An 18378-nucleotide genomic window follows, 5' to 3' on the forward strand; every position below is an offset into this window, starting at 1 on the left:
TCCAAAAATTGGATTCAAAAGTACTACACATGAAACAAGTGAGAATTAGCTTTTGTTTAAGGCAATTATATATGATAAAGTGCCTTCTTAAACCAAGTGACTAGAACGTAAAGAAACAACAATATATTCGTCAAAAGCCCTCATAAATGAAACAAATATAAATGCGCACACGTTGTTACAATGTGAAAACTGCTAGACATCAAGACCAAACATCACAGAATTGTTCCTGAAAAAGTAAGCAATCTGCCCCAATATTGAGGCCAGAACTTAAATTCACGCGACAAGTAGCAATGGAAAATAGAAAACATGTCCAGAGAAAGTTGATAATCTGCGTTTTCTCGAATGCAAATAAGTGGACTAGATGGTAGGCATGGCATTCCAAGCACTGGAATCATGATCATGGTGGCTTGGAGTTGATGGAGTTGCCACTGCGTCAACTATTTTGTAGTCTTTGCTCAAATCGTCACCATAAAAAGCTTCGATTGCATCTTTTACAGTGTGTTCGTTAGTTTGGTGCTTAACTGGGCTGAAGCAGTTCGAGGCAAGCAAAAAATCAGGTCTGGAAAAGATCATCTGGTTTCTTGCCTCAATGCTATCATCATATGTCAATAGGCCCCCGTTTATTGCTTCTTCCTTAACTAAAACATCAAAATAATGCAGGATAAAATCATGAAAAATCCCCAGTGAAGTAAATGCAGAGCACAAATAGAGCGATGAAGGTTGTGTAGAAGGAACTCGTACCTGGAAAAGTCCCCGTATGGAAGGTCTCATCCAACGAGTTCCCACTGAACATTGATGGGGAAGAATGACCTAAAGGAGAGAGTTGATTATCATATGCTCCCCATTCCGTCTCGTGGAGAGTATGTAATGAGTCATCCATAAAAGTGGGTGCATGTGGGGTATTAACACTGTTGCTCTTGGAGTTTCTTATGGTTTCTGATTCAGATAGAACTGCTTCCAATAGACCACTATTTTGGCGTGAAAGATTACATGAGTTCATGGGCTCATTTGGGGGCGACTGGATTAAATTTTCATCGGACTCAAGGTAACGCAACGGGGAAGAGGGTGAGGGTGAGCCCCAAGTACCCATCTGTGTTTGGAGTGAAGGGAGCTCCGGCTTCGTTGCCCAAGAAGGCTCTGAAGAAGAGTTGCCATTTAAGACGGCATGGCTGCCATTAGGTAAACTTGAAGTTCTCGCATTGTCAGTTGCAGGATTATGATCATATGCAGAGAACACTGGCGATTTCCCAATTTGCATAGAACTATCAAAATGGTATTGATTCCCACCTGGGAAAGCATTACATATAGGAGCATTTAAGCCAGGGAACATCGGTTCTGACCCGCAAAGACGCTTGGATGGATGAACTGTTGGGAGCACGGACTTGTTATGGTACGGATTGCTTAGACTCTGCGTAAGCAGGCTACTTGCGGGAATGTCAGGCAAGTTACCAGGAGGAAAGTTCAGCATGAATATATGGCGATTAAGTTCCAAATTCTTAAATTCCACAGCTGGAATGTCAAAATTGTTATTTGGCATGAGTTCTGGATGGTGCACGTTACCAGAGGATAAATTACTCATGTCATCACTTTGCAGGTTGTCATTCAATGGCTGCGAACAGATATCAGGTGGATAAATTGGTAAACCGGCACGTTGTCTTCTTTTGATTCTGGTGTTCCAGTAATTCTTAATCTCATTATCTGTGCGGCCAGGCAACTGCCAGTAGAGAAGAAAAGGATGAGAAGCTGAGCAAGAAGATGTAATTATGCTGAATATCAAATATTTAGTAGTTAATGGAGCGAAATATTTCCATCACACCAAACAGATATTAAAAAACCCACGTAACTACAATATCTCATACGATGAAAGATTATTGCTAAACTCTAATATATTGTGTTACTAAGGGATCAATATCAGTAATATCATAATTGTACTTGACACGCTATAACTCAAAACATAACCTAGAATGGCCACTTTACGGCCCCATACACTATAAACCTGTGCACATAGCAAGCCATCTCTATCACGTATGCAATGTACACCTTTAATCCTTTCTTTTACATTTGAAAGCAGGTGATGGTCACATGTTTCATGATTATAATGATGACATACCAGTTACCACAAATATATACTCTGTCCCACGTTACTTGACTCTCTTCTTTTTTGCACTCGTTTTGGAAAAATTTAATAAATAGTTAAAGTGGAGAGAGAGTAAAGTAAGAAAGAGAATACGGACGAGAAGACCGGTGTGTATTTAAACTCAGTGAGGCAGTACAGAGTAAAGGATTTCAGAATATGGTAAATAGGATTGGATGATAGGAGCCATCTAAAATTCATTGCATTTTGGCATCCATTGAGGTGGCGGCGTCCATGGGGACCAACTTTGGAAATTAACTGTACAATTTTTACAGGGAAAGTATTGGTTTAACTGTATCACAATGATAATTGACTATTCTTACAATCTTGATTAAATACCAATCGGAACCAACCACGGAAATCTAACAGTAATTTTTTACAGGGAAGCTTAACTATCACACTATGATGCGACTATTTTTAGAATCATAAATGAGGAAACAGATATATCATATGCAGCTGAGAAAAAGTATTGAGTATTTGCAGTGAAATGCTGCATGAGAAATGAAACTGCCTAAATGAGGAAACAGATATATCATATGCCAAGATATTTTTCACAAGACATGAGAATAAACTGAAGCACTGGGACACACCTCAGCAGCCATTCGAGCCCATTTGTTTCCCATCTGGGCATGGAGTTCAATTATGCGATGCTCCTCCTCAGCCGTAAATGCACCTTTCTTAAGATCTGGTCTGAGGTGATTCGCCCACCTCAAACGACAACTTTTCCCACAGCGGGCAAGACCCGAGTGTTTCTGAACTGCATTCCAGTTACCCTCTCCGTTTTTGGTAACATATTCAACTAAAATTGCATCTTCTGCAGAAGTCCACGGACCTTTTTTAAGTGGGCCATTCCCTCCGACATTTCCTTCAGTAACATCATCAACAGATGGGGAATCTACGCCACTGTTGGGCTTCGTCCTCTCATCACTTTCAGTCGACATTCTATCTCCTAAATTTCGAAAGAACAAGAAGCAAACGTGTGAGGCAGCAAGTGGGGCTTGATGCATGGTTTTCTAAAGAGACTTTAAACTTTGAGCAACCCAAAATATCCAATCTCATATTCTTCCAAAAAACTAGTTATCTCACCAATCAAGAAGCCATGAATTTTGAGAAAGAGGAAATACAGATTGCCAAGAATATCTTACCTATATAAACCATAAAGTCCCCGCACGTTATAAGAGATAACAGACATAACACACGTAGAATTCGTGATTGCACAAGTCACGTCACGTATAGGGTTGATTCCAATGGAAAAAGTTGATGTCTGAGAGGCCAATCAAGTTCGAAGAGATCCTACAAAATATAATATCAAATTTTGTAACACATTTGCAACACACCATCAGAAACAGGCGAAGGACAATGCCAAAAGTTCACAGTTTTATGAGTGAACTGTCCAAATATAACTGTATAAGTCAAACTCAAAAACTTAAAGTGACATCTTTTCCGGGTCCTATAACTGGGAAGGGAAAATTGCACAATTTATATATTGGCATGATACACACACCAAAAGAACTAATGCATGAATTATCAATTACAAGTGGTGAAAGTACAGCAGTTTGAGAATTTTCATGAATAGAAAGAGAATCAGAATCCAGTTTCCTTATAATCCTTGGAAACAAAATCGGCTGACCAATGATTTTCCATGAAAGCTAAGTTCCAAGGCGAGCAATTCTACGAGCATCACAATTTGACAAAACGTTGCCTCCAGAAAGACACTATTCCTTACTTCTGCAAGTCCCTAGAGAATTACCAAAGCCGGCATGCATGCAAAAAAAAGTCTCACATGATTTGGCAAAAAAGCAAAATGTAACTATAATGAGATTATAACTATATTCTGCAAAAAAAAAAAAAAAAAAAAAAAAAAAAAGGAAAAGTAGGGTTATAAAATTAAGCAGTCACAAGAAAGGGAAAAAATATTACTAAATGGCAGAATCTATAAACAAATAGACTTTCATAATTCCAAGGCATAGTTTTCACAAAGTTCTTGTCGACAAAAAAGAACAGCTATTGAACTATAGAGATCTATCATCCGAATAACATTCCAAATTAACATAATATCCCTAGTATCTATTAATCACACTAACGATTATGCAAATAATATTAAATGCAGTTATTATCTACCTTCATCCAGCGATCTCTCCAAATTAAATCTTTCGAAATGGAAAATCTAGTCTCTTAGTATCCAAGTCTCAATTTTTTTTCATTTATATTTCCTGGGAAAAGGCTTTTTCTTTAATAAGAAAATAAACGAAAACAATGCCGCAAACTCAAATCTGCGCTTAATTTTGACGAATACAGGAACAAAATAAGAGCTGAAAACTTTGAAGGTCGGACAAAATCGGAATCATGACAGATTAAAAAAAAAGATTTAAGAATCCGGAAACCCTAGTGAAGAATTGATGAAATGGCACCAGATCCACTTGTTCATGAAAAGGAGATAAAGATAGAGAGAGAAAGTGAAATCATATATATAGAGAGAGAGCGAAGAATAAGCTAATTAGCATGTGAAACTATGAAAAAAAAAAAAAAATTGAAAATAAAAATAAAAAATGAAATTGCAGAATTGAAAGAGAGGAGAAAGAGAGAGAATTAGCTGGCAGGAGAAATGGTAAAATGGAGGAGAGGTTTGAGGGGTGAAAAACACCTCAATTTGGAGTAGGAATGGCAAAAAAACACTCATAAACGCACTACTCCTTTTCCGGGACTTCATTTATTTGTAGACATTTGAATGTTTATTGTATTGATTGAACTCTACCCTTTCTTCAATGCTTGCCACTTTCTCTCTCATAGTGAGTGTGTGAGAGAGAGAAAGAGGAAATCAAGGCCAGTAACCTGAAAGCCTAAAATTCTGCTAGAAGAGGGAGAAAGCCAGAGCTGGAATTTCATGTGTTGCGGTGCACTGCGCCAACATTTTATATTACTACTTTTATTTTTCTAATGTGATATACTAGTACTTTATAAAAAATTTAATTTACTGAGATAAACGATGCAAATAATTAAAATGTGTTTATAGCCACATTTGCGACATTTTTTATGTGTTTAAATTTGTTTTGAATTTTCTAATATAATGTATTATCGCGTTGTTATTGTTATACTTATTAAAGTTAAATTAACAATATTGGAAATGTGTGATGTAAAAAGAAGTCTTGACGTGCCCAACTCCAATAGGAGATGAGAGGGTTTGAATTAACATGTAGTACTACAATTCTTGAAACTTTTCACATGAGGTTGGAGAGATGAAACCAACCTATACATGTATGCGATGAATGTGATTCTTTAGTTACAATTATTTGTAGTCATACTTAGTGGTGGACCGCAAAAAATATTTCTATAGTCTAGATTTTGTGTTGAAATTTTAAATCAAATTTTTTTTTAGAGATTTGACTATAAAATATGTACTAAAACACATGTACTATTATAAAATATCAAAAAATCAACCATATTAATAAATAAAGTACAAAAATGAATTTTTAGTCTAGGTGTGTATGTGTGCCTAGTGTCCACCAATGATGAGTCTCCTAGTGGCGAATCCAAATTCTGAGAATGGAACTCAAGAACGAAATGTTGAAAACCTCATTTAGTGGCTATTGAACATATTTTTGTATAATAATTATTGAACTTACCTCATTTAGTGGCTATCTGTTAGTGGAAAAGAAACATCGCCAAATTGTGAATGAATTCAGTAACACAACGCACGTAACTCGATCATGTAGTAACGATGTTGCAATAAAATAAGATACTAACAAACATTGTACAAGTCATGGATCATGTTCAAAATTAAGGATTTCACCATTCAAATAACAGAGCTTGTGAAATAAAATTGATAGAGATGATTAAACAGACTTTGTTAAAGAATAATCATTATCAAATATATTTTTTAATTTAAAATAAAAAATAAATACTACTCCTCTCTTTTTTTTTTGACTCGCACCTAAGTTAATGAAACCACATGATATTCCTATATCATCTATTTAACATCGAAGAAGATGGTGACACCTGTCACGATCCATTGATTCATAATTATATTTTTAATATTAATATAATTAATATATTTTATATAATATATTAAAAAATACCAAGAATTATACCAAAAATTACGAATATTTCAAAAGGGACATTCATATTTGAATTAATTTTATAGAACTAGTTTAATACTACGGCCTATGGCCTATGGCTATGGTAGTGAGGGGCAATGCAAAGTCAAAATCAATTGAGGAATTTAGTGGGCCTTTGATTCAATAAATTCCTTCAACCACTGTAGACTGAGTGAAAGAGTGAAGAAAGTGGATAAATACAGTGAAAGGAGGGCCAAACAAGGAAAATCAAAGAAATGGGGGAAGCCACAAATATGTTGTCCGTTGAAGAGGCGTCGGAGATAGTGCTGAGGGTCGCTGAGCGGCTGCCGCCGGTCACGGTGCCTATCCACCACGCACTCGGCAAAATCTTGGCCCAAGACGCTACTGCTCCCGACCCACACCCCCCTTACCCCGCCTCTATCAAGGTGGATTATAAAAATCGATTCTTTTTGCTGGTTCACTGAGTTGTAGTGTTTAATTACTGTGAAATTTCTGAATTAGTGCGTCAAAATTGTTTCTTTTAGATTTTTATTGGAGGGGCTATCTGATTGCATCTATGAGAAACGTTACTTACATTTACTGCTTTTTGTGGGTTCATTCATGCATTTGAGAATGAACATTTTTGTTGTGCTTTTAGATTTTAATGCCAAGAGTTGGTCGTGCTACTTTATGGTCAAGCTTTGCTACCATTGCTTGGTTTATCTTAGCTTGCAAAGTTCTCTTCTTTAGATCTTTAAAAAAATTGTTCTGTTATTTGGTTCTCTAGGATGGGTATGCAGTGGTTGCTTCAGATGGTCCTGGTGAGTATCCGGTAATCACTGAGTCACGAGCGGGTGATGATGGTATTGATGTCACAGTGACTCCTGGAACAGTTGCTTATGTGACAACTGGAGGTTAGTCACCTGGTGGTCCAGATTTTACTCTCTCTCATCTTTAACCTCATCTTGTGTTAATGGACAGTACACCATTTTTTAGACAGTGTAGCAATTCTCTGAGTTTCAGGGAGTTTTTAGGTTTCAAACGTCATGAGCTAAGACCCGACAGATTTTAGAAGAGTGATTGTTTTAACTAACTTAAAATAGTTAGACCAGAGCCAGGATTGAAATTCAACAAGATAGAAGTTATATCCCTTTAGGCTGATAAATCTGGCTATGTTTAGTCAATAATTGAGGAACTTCAGTTGCCTATCTGTTTGTCCAAATTCTGGTTTCATTTATTCAGAAAATCAAACTTGATTTAGGTTGTTTGACAACTGCAAAACTGAGCGGGTCCAGATATTGGTGTTGTTAAATCACGCACAAGAACACCACAAATCCGTATTCTTGTTTTTAGATTCCTTAAACTGAATATAGAAGGCCAAAAGTTCAATTTCAGCCTGCTGATAATGTGAAGTGCTTCCTGAATTATTAGAAACTGATTTTTTATGCTTTTTGTTTTTTCTGAGTTCAGGACCAATACCTAACGGTGCTGATGCTGTTATTCAAGTAGAGGACACTGTAGAAGTAGAGAGCGCAGCATCAGGTCAGAAGCGTATCCGCATGTTGAAACAAGTCTTGCAGGGACTTGATATTAGGCCAGTGGTATGAAGGCTTTCCATATTGTTATGTTCATTTGTTGGTTAGTGTTAATTAGATTAGGACTGCATGATAGGAGCTTCATGGTATCCAGACATTGCCTTATTTTGCGTTATTAGGAATTCCATTTAAAATATTCTCAATCAGAGTTATGTTATAATCCCTGCAAACATATGCTGATCTGTAATTGAATGATGGATCAATTCTTTCACATGTTTTCTAATTTCTAGTTAAAAGCTTGGCAATCTTTATAATTGCACAAATACCTGTATATTACTGCTGAGAATTGTTGTTCCATTCCACAATGATACAATCTTGCTGAATGTCCAATTTTTTTCCATTTAGGTTAAGAAGATCTAAAAGTAATTCCTTCTACTGTAGGCTCTAAATTTCTTCTACACCACGATCCTTCATTGATGGAGTCTATTTACTTGCAAATAATTGCTGCTATTGTACTGTCCTCCCATTCACGTTTGTCCTCAATTAAGTTCTGTGTAAATGTTGCTAGGGTTGTGATATTGCTAAAGGTGATGTAGTATTGAAATCTGGAGAACGTTTAGGACCTGCGGAAATTGGTCTACTTGTGACAGTGGGTATGACTTCGGTGAAGGTATTGATTTTTTTAATTCCTTTTTCTGTATCGTTCTCTCTTCCCCTATGCCTCACTGGTTCTGGTCCCACAATGACAAGCTAAAAGCTTAACAACAATATTATGTACAGGTATATCCTATGCCAAAAGTTGCTGTGCTTTCCACAGGGGATGAACTTGTTGAGCCTGAGACTAAATCTCTAAAACGTGGCCAGGTAGTAGAAAATTTTCAGTTACACTATTAGTCCTTACAAGACTAATATCTAGAATATAAGTCATTTCTACGTTTGAGTAGGTCCTGTTGAGTTGATCTCAGATACGCATTGTCTAAACAGGAAGGATTGTAGTGACCAGTATAATTAATTTTTATCTAGGTTGTCCATGGGAAAATTTCCCATATAAAATTTCCCTGTTTTGGTATAGATTTAAAGACATGAAATTTTGTTGATTTTTGTCTATTAATTTTGTAGCATAATGTGTGCTTCTTCCTCATCCAGTAAATGGTATCAAAATCATTATGCTTATGAGCTATGCTCTGAAGTCTGAACAAAAGTTTGTTGCGTCTGGATGGTAATCTCATGCTAAAAATGCTTTTTTAAAAACTTTCTGATTTTTTTTGAAATACATGCATCGTAATTTGTAAATATAGTTTACTTTCCCTCTCTTCTACTGCCTTCCATCTCCTATTTCTGACATTTGAAAAAATCAGTCATTAATAGTGTTATGGTTTGGCTTATTTTTAAAACGCACCTCTTTTTTTTTGTTTTGTTTTGTTTTGGTTCGTTTCTTTACTTTCTTTTCCTTGGCTGTAAATCTACTGGATAAGAAATTTATGTAACGACATCAGGACAGGACTTTCTACTACCAATATAGTGCATCTTGATTTATTTGGATGCCTGCTCTTCTGCAGATTAGGGACTCCAACCGTGCCATGATTATTGCTGCTGCACAGCAGCAGCAGTGTGAAGTTATTGATCTTGGTATAGTTCATGATGACGAAGAAGAGATCGAGAGGGTGTTTGATAGAGCTTTCTCTAGTGGAATTGATATACTGATAACCTCTGGAGGAGTTTCAATGGGAGACCGGGATTTTGTAAAACCCATGCTTGCAAAGAGTGGAAAGTTATATTTTCACAAGGTAATTGTTTCGTTTTTCTGCTTCGTAGTTTGATTTCTCTGTAAATGAAACACATGTGTGAATCCACGGTTTAGATGGCTGAATCTGATCTTGATCTTGTCATTGCCTGCTGTTCAATTCACAAACATCTTTTTATTTTTCATGTATTACCTTTCAAAATGAAGTTTGTTTTCTTTTGACATGATCTTTCATTCAGGTTAACATGAAACCAGGAAAGCCTCTTACATTTGCTGAGATCCTTCGTGGATCAACTGATAAGAAGTCGCAAACTAAAATTCTTGCTTTCGGTTTACCTGGAAATCCAGTGAGCTGCATGGTCTGCTTCCATCTCTTTTTGGTTCCTGCGATTCGACAACTTTCTGGATGGACCCAACCTCACCTTCCTAGGTTTATGAAAGTTCTATATCTCTGCGTTTCTATTTCTCCGCCATCTTTTCATTTTAATATTTTGCCTCCCAATCTTCCTTCCAAGTCGTCACCTTTTACTATTCATGCATATGCTTTGCAGAGTATATGCTCGTCTAAAGCATTCAATAAAGGCAGATCACGTTCGTCGGGAATTCCATCGTGCAACTATTAGGTGGGAGTTCGATAATGGAACAAAAACATCTGGGTAAGACTTTGGTTGCATCATTATATTGGGTTTCTTTCACTCCCTCATTTTCCCCCTCTCTCAATCTCTATCTCATATTTGCACCTGTCTTCTCGTTATAAAATGATGTGTTTTTTAGCGTCACAAGTTAGTACAGCTTCGTAAAAGATTCCGGTTATCAAATCTGGTTGTCCTTGATGGGGTGGAAATGATTCCAGATTCATCGCTGAGAGCACAGGCCACCAGATCAGCAGTCGGCTTTTGAGTATGAAGTCAGCAAATGCCTTGTTGGAGCTACCACCTACGGGAAACCTGATTCCTGCTGGGACTTCTGTGGTTGCAATTATTATTTCCGATATAATCGGTTTTGCTGAGACTACTAGTTTGCCATCATTAACTTCAGAAGCTATATCACCTCAAACTAACCCTAGCCACGTAAATGTCAAGTCTGAAGCTTCTGAGTATAAAGTGGCTATTCTCACTGTGAGCGACACTGTTGCATCAGGGGAGGGGCCGGATAGAAGGTGAGAATCTGTCACTTTATTCAGTTTGTTTATTGTTTATTATATGCTAATACATTTGTTATTGTAACTGGCCTCACTAATCAGTCATGCTTTCATACTGCATTGATATTATGTTGATTATGGTTACTATCTGAGGTATGGAATCCGATTTCCCTTCAAGGGGAGGGGACTGGGGAGTGGGAGTGGGAGTGGGATAACAGGTAGAAGAGCGTACGTACGAGCTCTAATATCTTATTGCTGGTTTCAATGTAAGTTGTTTAAATTTAGGATAAAATGAGATCTTAGAACATATAAGATGTTTGTAATGTCATTTAGAATGAGTTAGAATCCTCAGTTGCATATGGCGGTGAAAATTTAAAATAGAAAACATTGCATCTTGATACATCTTTCAGGATCATTATTCCTGAAAGGTCACTATAGTGATGCTAAAACAAGCGCAGCACTGATATTAATCCATGTGAGAGATCAACATGGACTTTCTGAAGACTATGCAACATAATCCCATTTGATTTCTTATCGAATATATGTGGCTGTGTTTAATGTAACGTGACTGCTAGAGACTTAGGGCTTTGGCGGAATAGAGTACATTGCATCTTGATACATCTTTCAGTTTCATAATTCCTGAAAGGTCACTTTAGTGATGCTAAAACAAGCGCAACACTGATGTAAATCCATGTGAGAGATCAACATGGAATTTTGTGAAGACTATGCAACATAATCCCATTTGAATTTTATCGCATTTATGTGGTTGTGTTAACGGTAATGCGACTGCTTTGGAGACTTGGGGCTTTCTACCCAGTTGATCTTAACTGTAGCTATAACATCAACAAGCCTCATAAAGGCATTGTTTTTATTTTTATTTTCCTTCTTCATTCGCATTCAATCTTAACAGTCACATACTATGGAATTTTTTATCGTAGAACATAAGTACTAGTAATTAGGTGTGAGGGCTTCATTTCGATCAAAAGTAAAGCTTGGTCACAAGTAGAGCAGTCAAGTATGATTTCAATGTATTAACGTGTTCTGCTGGACTCTTGTCCCACAATCTCTTCGCATTGCTGATAAACATCGAGCTTTGAATGCCTATTTTCCGGCTTATAAGATGTATATAACTTTGCAGTGGCCCAAGGGCAGTATCCTTTGTGAATTCAGTGTCAGAACAACTAGGTGGGGCAAGTGTTGTTGCTACAGCAGTTGTTCCAGATGAAATCCCTAAAATCAAGGAATCATTGGAGAGATGGAGTGATGTCGATAAGATGGATCTCATTCTTACTCTTGGTGAGCATGTCAATTAACATCTTTGATGAGGTTGAGATAGGATCTCTGTGTCTGAAAAAACATCTTATTCATAACTGGTTCCTTTATTCTTCCGTTGGTTCGAGTTTACTTTCCACTCTTCTGCAGTAACGTGACTTGTAAAATGAAATAGGTGGTACTGGATTCACCCCGAGAGATGTAACTCCTGAAGCTACCAAAGAAGTGATACACAAGGAGGCGCCCGGTCTACTTTATGTCATGATGCAAGAGAGCCTAAAGGTACCTAAATTTCTAATTTTCTTCATCTTTGGCTACTTTCAATTTAAAAATGTTTCTCTATTTTCCTGAGTCTTTTCTGGCCTCATCCTATATACAAAGTTGTTTCCTTTCCTGCATCTAATCACTGGTCACGAGCCAATGTTGAGGTCCTATAAATATGATTTCGATTCATAACACAAAATAATCAAAACTCTTCTAAAAAAATTCATAATTGTAATAAAAGAAAAGACGAAATTCTTGTTACTGATTTTTGTGTGCGCAGGTGACGCCATTTGCAGTTCTATCACGCTCTGCAGCTGGAATACGAGGATCAACACTGGTTAGTTGAAAATATGATTTACATCCCATCTAGTTAAAGTATGCATTTTCACTGCTGTACGAAGCTGCAGTCACTCAGCCGTGTTCTCTGATATTCGTGTGTATCATCAGATCATAAACATGCCCGGAAATCCCAATGCTGTGGCGGAATGTATGGGCGCTATACTGCCTGTTCTTAAGCACGCACTGAGGCAAGTGAGGGGCGACAAAAGAGAGAAACACCCTCGCCACGTGCCCCACGCAGAAGCTGCCCCGGTCGATACCTGGGAACATAGCCACAAGTCTGCTGCCGCTGCTCAAGAAACTGGCTGCTCTTGTTCCCATTAACACACTCACTTGTAAGGACTTCTCTGTCTTCTGGATTGAAATTAGCAACCAACAATAAATGGAGCATAAAAGTGTCAGTAGAAACGTGAGTTGTTTTGTTGTTGTATTAAAAGAACATCCGAGTCAAATATATATCACGACACAATTTATGCTTCAAGTGTAAGCTTATGTTGTAACTTGTAATGATGTTTTTTTGTACTAATAAAGTTGTATTGCTCGAGACTATATTGTTTTGTGCTTCGTGACTGCTTTTGAGTTTGGACAATGTTTATGTAATGCCACTCACTATAATGCGAATTATGCACCTGCCCTATCTCCATTTTTCGTCCGCAACGTTAGCATTTTTATCTTCCAGCCCTGCAATAGGCCGGACTATACACCCGTCCTATCTTTTGATAACCATTTTGGTGAAAATTTATTCTATGTGAGCAATCGTGAAACGTTTAATATATTTTCAACCACTTTTTAAATTCGTGGCAAGTAGGATAAAAAAAAGTCACATTGATTTTTATTTTGCCAAGTAAGATAAAAAAAATGCCACGTATTTTAGTCGGAATTGGTGATTGACCCAACATGAACATAAAATAAAAACTATAAAGTCTAATATTTTAGACTATTTTTAAAGTTATGGAAAATACCATAATTAGGCAAAAGTAAATAATTTTTGGGACCAATATCTTAGTAAGAAATCAGTTAATTATACGAAGCTTATGTAGAAACTTTTCGCCAAAAATGTTGAAAATTAAACTCTAATAAAAAAGAAATTCTATTTTAGAAAGCCCAACACATTTTACCTCCATTCAAAGGCCCATTATATAAACAATATACAGTAATTTCTTAATAATTTGTTATTATCAATAAAATTAATAATACAGATGCATACACAGACAGATATATACACTCACGAGAGAAGTTTCAATTGGCTTCTCTCTCATCCCGTTGAGGTCAGAACTCCGAATTGATTCAATGAGCTTGCTTTTTTCTTCTTCTTCTTTCAAATTTTTTCACTTCACTTTATTTTGTCTGTCGCCGTTGGGTTGTGCTATCCATATCGTGAACATGCTTTTCTCGTTTGCTTTGACCTTAGGCATTTCCAGTTAAAGGATTATTAAATTCTTTTGGAATCAATCGTTTGAAAGATTAATTGTGATTAATTTGATTGAATAGCTCGTTCTGATGCTTCGTATCTGGATTTTGTTGAGTTTTGAGATTTTGGCAGTATCATAATAGTGGTTGCAATCCATCTTTTTTGTTCGATTTTATTTTCAAAATTGCAACTTTCCTTAGTGTTTTTGTCCCCTATAAATTGCTCCAATCTTGATTAAATTCTATGGTTTTGCTAGAAATTCTATTCTGTGTGGATAATGTGTTTTGGTGGACAAATTTGGAAGGGAAGGGTTAAAAAAGATGAATCTTTTAGCAGCGCTGAATTGTGTTCACTTTTAGTACTTCCAATTTTATGCATTTTAGGGTTATATTGCTGAGTTAGGATTAATGGAGCTAAAACTTGCTACAAATTTGAAGCTTGTTTTAGGAACAAAGGCTAAATTGGTTGAATTCCTTTGCTTTTCTGCAGAATGTTCTGAAGCATTGAACTAGTTATTCTTGTGGATTCTTTCTCCATATCTGAGTAATAATGGCCGCAGAGGAAGAAGGCATGAATCTAATAGAGATATTGGAGGAGAATGTGGCTATTGACATGAGCAAATACATGAGCTATGTCCAGTCTCCGAGCTGTGGCGCCATAGCAACATTTGGTGGCACCACTCGCGACACCTTCGAGGGCAAGACTGTCTTGGAGCTGAGGTACGAAGCATACGTCCCCATGGCTGTACGATGCATCAAGACGATATGCACTTCTGCAAGATCATCATGGAACCTGAATTCAATTGCAGTGGCCCATCGCTTAGGCCCCGTACCTGTTGGTGAAACAAGTGTTTTCATAGCAACCTCAGCCGTTCATCGTGCAGATGCCTTGGATGCTTGCAAGTTCATCATCGATGAGGTTAAGGCATCGGTTCCAATATGGAAGAAGGAAGTTTATACCAATGGCGAGGTTTGGAAAGAGAACTCTGAGTTCCTCGAGAGGCGGGACGAGCTTGGGAATTCAAGTTGCCGAAAAAAAGTTGTAGTGGATGGACCAGAGAGAAAGGGTTGCTGCGGAGGAAAGGTGAAGATGCCGCCAGAGGCATGAGATGATGTGTGGTGATGAAAAGAGAGGCCTTTTGTTGTTGTAATACAAGGATTTTTTTAACATTTTACTTGTGTAAACTTGTAGTATATCTTGGAACATTGAAAGCAAGATTAATAAACACAATTTACACATCATTGGCTTTGCTTAGAAACATAAATTGAATTAATTCATTCATCAGTACAGTCAAATGATCTCTAATTTGACTTGAAATTACTAATATAGTAAACGGTTGTATTTAGCAGCAAATTCAAAATGGAACTGGAATGAGAGCACAGGCAGGAGGAATGAGTGCAACAGCTCCTCTCTCTGGATTTGTGTATTTCCGATACACAGCCTTGAGCTTGTTCTCTGCTGCTCCGAAGTGGAAACTGACCAGCATCTTCGCACACTCACTGATATATATCAATCAGATACACCGAGAATCAATTAATACACACGTATTATCTAAAGTCAGAAATGGAAAAAAGGAGAGTTATAGTTTTGCATACATCAAGTGACCCTCAGAGTAGCCAGTGTGATGCTCGAGTGTCTCAGTCCACGAAGGGCTTCTGTTAAGCGCACAACGTGCAGCATATACAGCAGAAGCCGCAATCTTTGAAGGACTATGCTCTATGATCGTTGCGTAGCTCATCAAGCCAAGTTCAGCATAGAAGAACACCATGTTCTCCAGCTACAACAAATAAGCAAGCATTCATTTTCACATTATTCAAATGCTAAAATATGCGAAAATTTGTTTGGATGAATAAATCTTAATCTACCTCCTTATCAGAAGGGACAGATGCTTTGATGTATCGAACCAGAAACACGTAAGGTGTTGGAACAGTCAGGTACCACTCCAGCTTCCCAAGAATAGCCTTCTCCATGAAAAGCACTTGCTCCCTCACATAAGCATTATCCGATATGGCTATAAAGTCGCTCACCTCCGGTGCCCATATCTCCTCGTACTTGCAAGCAATCAGCATCGAACTCATGCCCACCAACTGAAGCTCCCTTCTCGGGACAGTCTTCACTGCAAGAAACCGGTCCACTATGTTGATGGTGAGGTAGAGGCTCTCCGGCACCAGTTCAAACTTCTTGTGAACTTCAATCAACCAATCAACCAGAATGCCTCTCATTTTAGAGTTAACCTCTGGCTGTGAGTCAATGTAATCATGAACTCTGCCATCTTCCTGATTGAGTCAAAGGATTGAAACATGTTACACAAACAATCAATGATGAAGGTGAGGATGAAATCAGTTAGTATGAATTGCGCACCTCTGTTTGCTTATAGAATTTGTACATATCCTCAACATACTCCACTGCTGCCAATTCATTATCCGCATCAACTGCATCGATGTCTATCAGATTCTTCAGCTTCTTAGTCACTCCAGAAGCAGCCTAAGAGAACAAACCGATACCGTCAGAACAAGTTCTCAATATATGATGTTGAAACTAATCTCAAGTAGAAGCATCTAAGTAAGTCTCACTTTGCTTCGAGCAGTGAGGATTGCAGTGAGACTTTTAGCAGATTTCTTGGCTATCACTGCATCATTCTTTGGCTTAGCAACAGCAACACCTTCCTTCCTATTCATGACCCTATTAGCTTTTGCAGCACCATCTTTTGCCACTAGAATGTTGGGGTTTTCCGCCTGCTGTTTCTGCAGATGATAACAAGAATCAGTTGTGGGAAAAACATAGAAAACAAAACAATCCAAACGCCAAAGATGTGCATTGAGCAGAAGTTTTTTAAGGCCTTGCCTTGCAGTTGTTCTTGTCTTGAACTTGACCATTTGCCAATAGCTGAGCACTGAATCTCCTCGTTACAGGACGGTTGATCTGATTCAGCGGCTTGCCCTCAGCCACTGGTGCCGGAACCAAGTTTCCGATGTCTCTCAAGACCCTCCGCTTCCTCGCTTCCGGCTGAGGATTCTTCTGCTTCCCTCCTCCAACTGATAACCAAATCAAGAATATTGCTTGTGAGATTAATCGTCATATTAAAGAAAAAATCATTCTTAAAACGTAAATTGTTACACTTCTCCAACATTAAACAAACACTCAGTTCAACACAATCTAACTCAACAATCGTAAACTTTAGGCCATATAAAGAAAACTATGAATTTTCTCAATAGAAAACCCAAACGGAGTGAATAGCCTATCATCAAATCTCCAATCAGATTGAAAAGTAAATTGATGGATGAATAAATAATTCTAAAACCTAATTTCAGAAGGGCTTTGAGAAGAAACACAAATAAAAAACAGTAATAAATTGACTCAAAAAGAAGAAGAAAAGAACGATCAGCGCCAATTGTATAACATACCGATGGGTTGCTCAGGGGCAGCGACAACTCTTGAAGCCATCTCCAAATCTAATTCTTCCTCTTCTTCTTCGCTTTCGATTTCTTCTTCACGGCTACCGAAAACCTCTCCAAGACTGGCCCAAAACGATGACAGAAGCACACCGAGACGGCCTCTGCGCGTCTCTCCTCCTTCTTCGGGTTTATCTGTCGTCGCCACAATGCACAAACCACAATCGGCCTTCTCTCTGTAGAAATCTGGTGATGGAAGAGCGTCAATGGAGAGAATGAGCTTTCGCAACAACGGTCATATATAGTTCAGCTTCGAATAGGATCCGTTGGATCTCTTATGATCGGACGGTTTTCATCCGCACTAAATTTACTAGCCGTTGTGACAGAGCACTTAGAATTACCGTTGATAAATTACTCCACTTTTAAGTTTTTTTTTTCTCTTCTTTCCCATATATGATGCTGCACAAAATAACTTTCTATTTAAACTTATAGCGGCGATAAATATATTTTTACTATTATAAAAGGTATTGCTAAAATAAAATTTTACTATTCGGTTTGTTTTTCAATAAGTTTTGTGTTCGATAATGTGTTCGATTTGTGTTGTTAGGCAAAACGATAGGAGAATATGGTGATGATGATGCTCTCACAACAACTGCGTGGGAATGGACAGTTGGTGACTTCGATATTTGTGTGTGTTCGGTGGTCATGGGCCATGCCGGTCCGCAGCTAAAATTGAGACGATGGGTGTGTGAGTAAGTTTTTAATTAATATTTAATTAAAGTGAAATTTATTTTATAATTGATATATTAATTAATTCACATTTGATTCTCACTTGATTAATTAAACAAGTTTTTATTAACTTTTGCATATAAATGAGATAAATATATTTATAAGAACAAGAAAGTAATTTGATAACTTAATCCACTAGTATAACTTGTGAACATTTTTATCTTGGTTTAATCTTATATTGTACATCAAACAATATAGTGTAAATCCAATAGTAATTCAATCTTCATTTTAATATCTACAATTGATCTCTGTTTTAATCGAGGAATGCTACCATGTGACCCTTCATATTATAATATTCTCAC

General features: G+C 37.4%; 4 protein-coding genes across 8 annotated transcripts; 2 read left to right on the forward strand and 2 right to left on the reverse strand.

Moving 5' to 3' along the window:
- Nucleotides 1-124: 124 nt before the first annotated feature.
- LOC125216258 (transcription factor GAMYB-like) lies at nucleotides 125-4958 on the reverse strand. 5 transcript variants are annotated; one of them, XM_048117921.1, is made up of 6 exons: nucleotides 4779-4958; nucleotides 4256-4347; nucleotides 3280-3427; nucleotides 2725-3083; nucleotides 742-1714; nucleotides 125-638 (listed from the first exon to the last, which is right to left on the reverse strand). In XM_048117921.1, exons 3-6 carry the CDS (start codon nucleotides 3290-3292, stop codon nucleotides 358-360), a joined length of 1626 nt encoding a protein of 541 aa, XP_047973878.1. In that variant the 5' UTR covers nucleotides 3293-3427; nucleotides 4256-4347; nucleotides 4779-4958; the 3' UTR covers nucleotides 125-357. The 5 variants fall into 5 exon arrangements, with proteins under 5 accessions (XP_047973878.1, XP_047973879.1, XP_047973880.1 ...); XM_048117922.1 differs by adding an exon at nucleotides 3765-3872 and having other exon boundaries at nucleotides 4256-4958; XM_048117923.1 differs by lacking the exon at nucleotides 4256-4347.
- Nucleotides 4959-6347: 1389 nt separating this feature from the next.
- Nucleotides 6348-13033, forward strand: LOC125214910 (molybdopterin biosynthesis protein CNX1). The gene is made up of 13 exons (XM_048116130.1): nucleotides 6348-6635; nucleotides 6977-7103; nucleotides 7660-7790; nucleotides 8293-8394; nucleotides 8505-8588; nucleotides 9284-9511; nucleotides 9708-9898; nucleotides 10020-10124; nucleotides 10322-10627; nucleotides 11748-11905; nucleotides 12057-12163; nucleotides 12426-12482; nucleotides 12593-13033. The coding sequence occupies exons 1-13, from the start codon at nucleotides 6465-6467 to the stop codon at nucleotides 12806-12808; spliced, it is 1983 nt and encodes a 660-aa protein (XP_047972087.1). The 5' UTR covers nucleotides 6348-6464; the 3' UTR covers nucleotides 12809-13033.
- Nucleotides 13034-13689: 656 nt separating this feature from the next.
- On the forward strand, nucleotides 13690-15136 carry LOC125215139 (molybdopterin synthase catalytic subunit). Its single transcript, XM_048116464.1, has 2 exons — nucleotides 13690-13752; nucleotides 14385-15136. Exon 2 carries the CDS (start codon nucleotides 14445-14447, stop codon nucleotides 15000-15002), a length of 558 nt encoding a protein of 185 aa, XP_047972421.1. The 5' UTR covers nucleotides 13690-13752; nucleotides 14385-14444; the 3' UTR covers nucleotides 15003-15136.
- LOC125215138 (G2/mitotic-specific cyclin S13-7-like) lies at nucleotides 15137-17544 on the reverse strand. The gene is made up of 7 exons (XM_048116463.1): nucleotides 17300-17544; nucleotides 16740-16930; nucleotides 16469-16639; nucleotides 16257-16379; nucleotides 15761-16171; nucleotides 15491-15672; nucleotides 15137-15394 (listed from the first exon to the last, which is right to left on the reverse strand). The coding sequence occupies exons 1-7, from the start codon at nucleotides 17337-17339 to the stop codon at nucleotides 15250-15252; spliced, it is 1263 nt and encodes a 420-aa protein (XP_047972420.1). The 5' UTR covers nucleotides 17340-17544; the 3' UTR covers nucleotides 15137-15249.
- Nucleotides 17545-18378: the final 834 nt, after the last annotated feature.

The sequence above is a fragment of the Salvia hispanica genome, chromosome 3 (genome assembly GCF_023119035.1).
Source record: "Salvia hispanica cultivar TCC Black 2014 chromosome 3, UniMelb_Shisp_WGS_1.0, whole genome shotgun sequence".
NCBI classification, from domain to species: Eukaryota; Viridiplantae; Streptophyta; class Magnoliopsida; order Lamiales; family Lamiaceae; genus Salvia; species Salvia hispanica.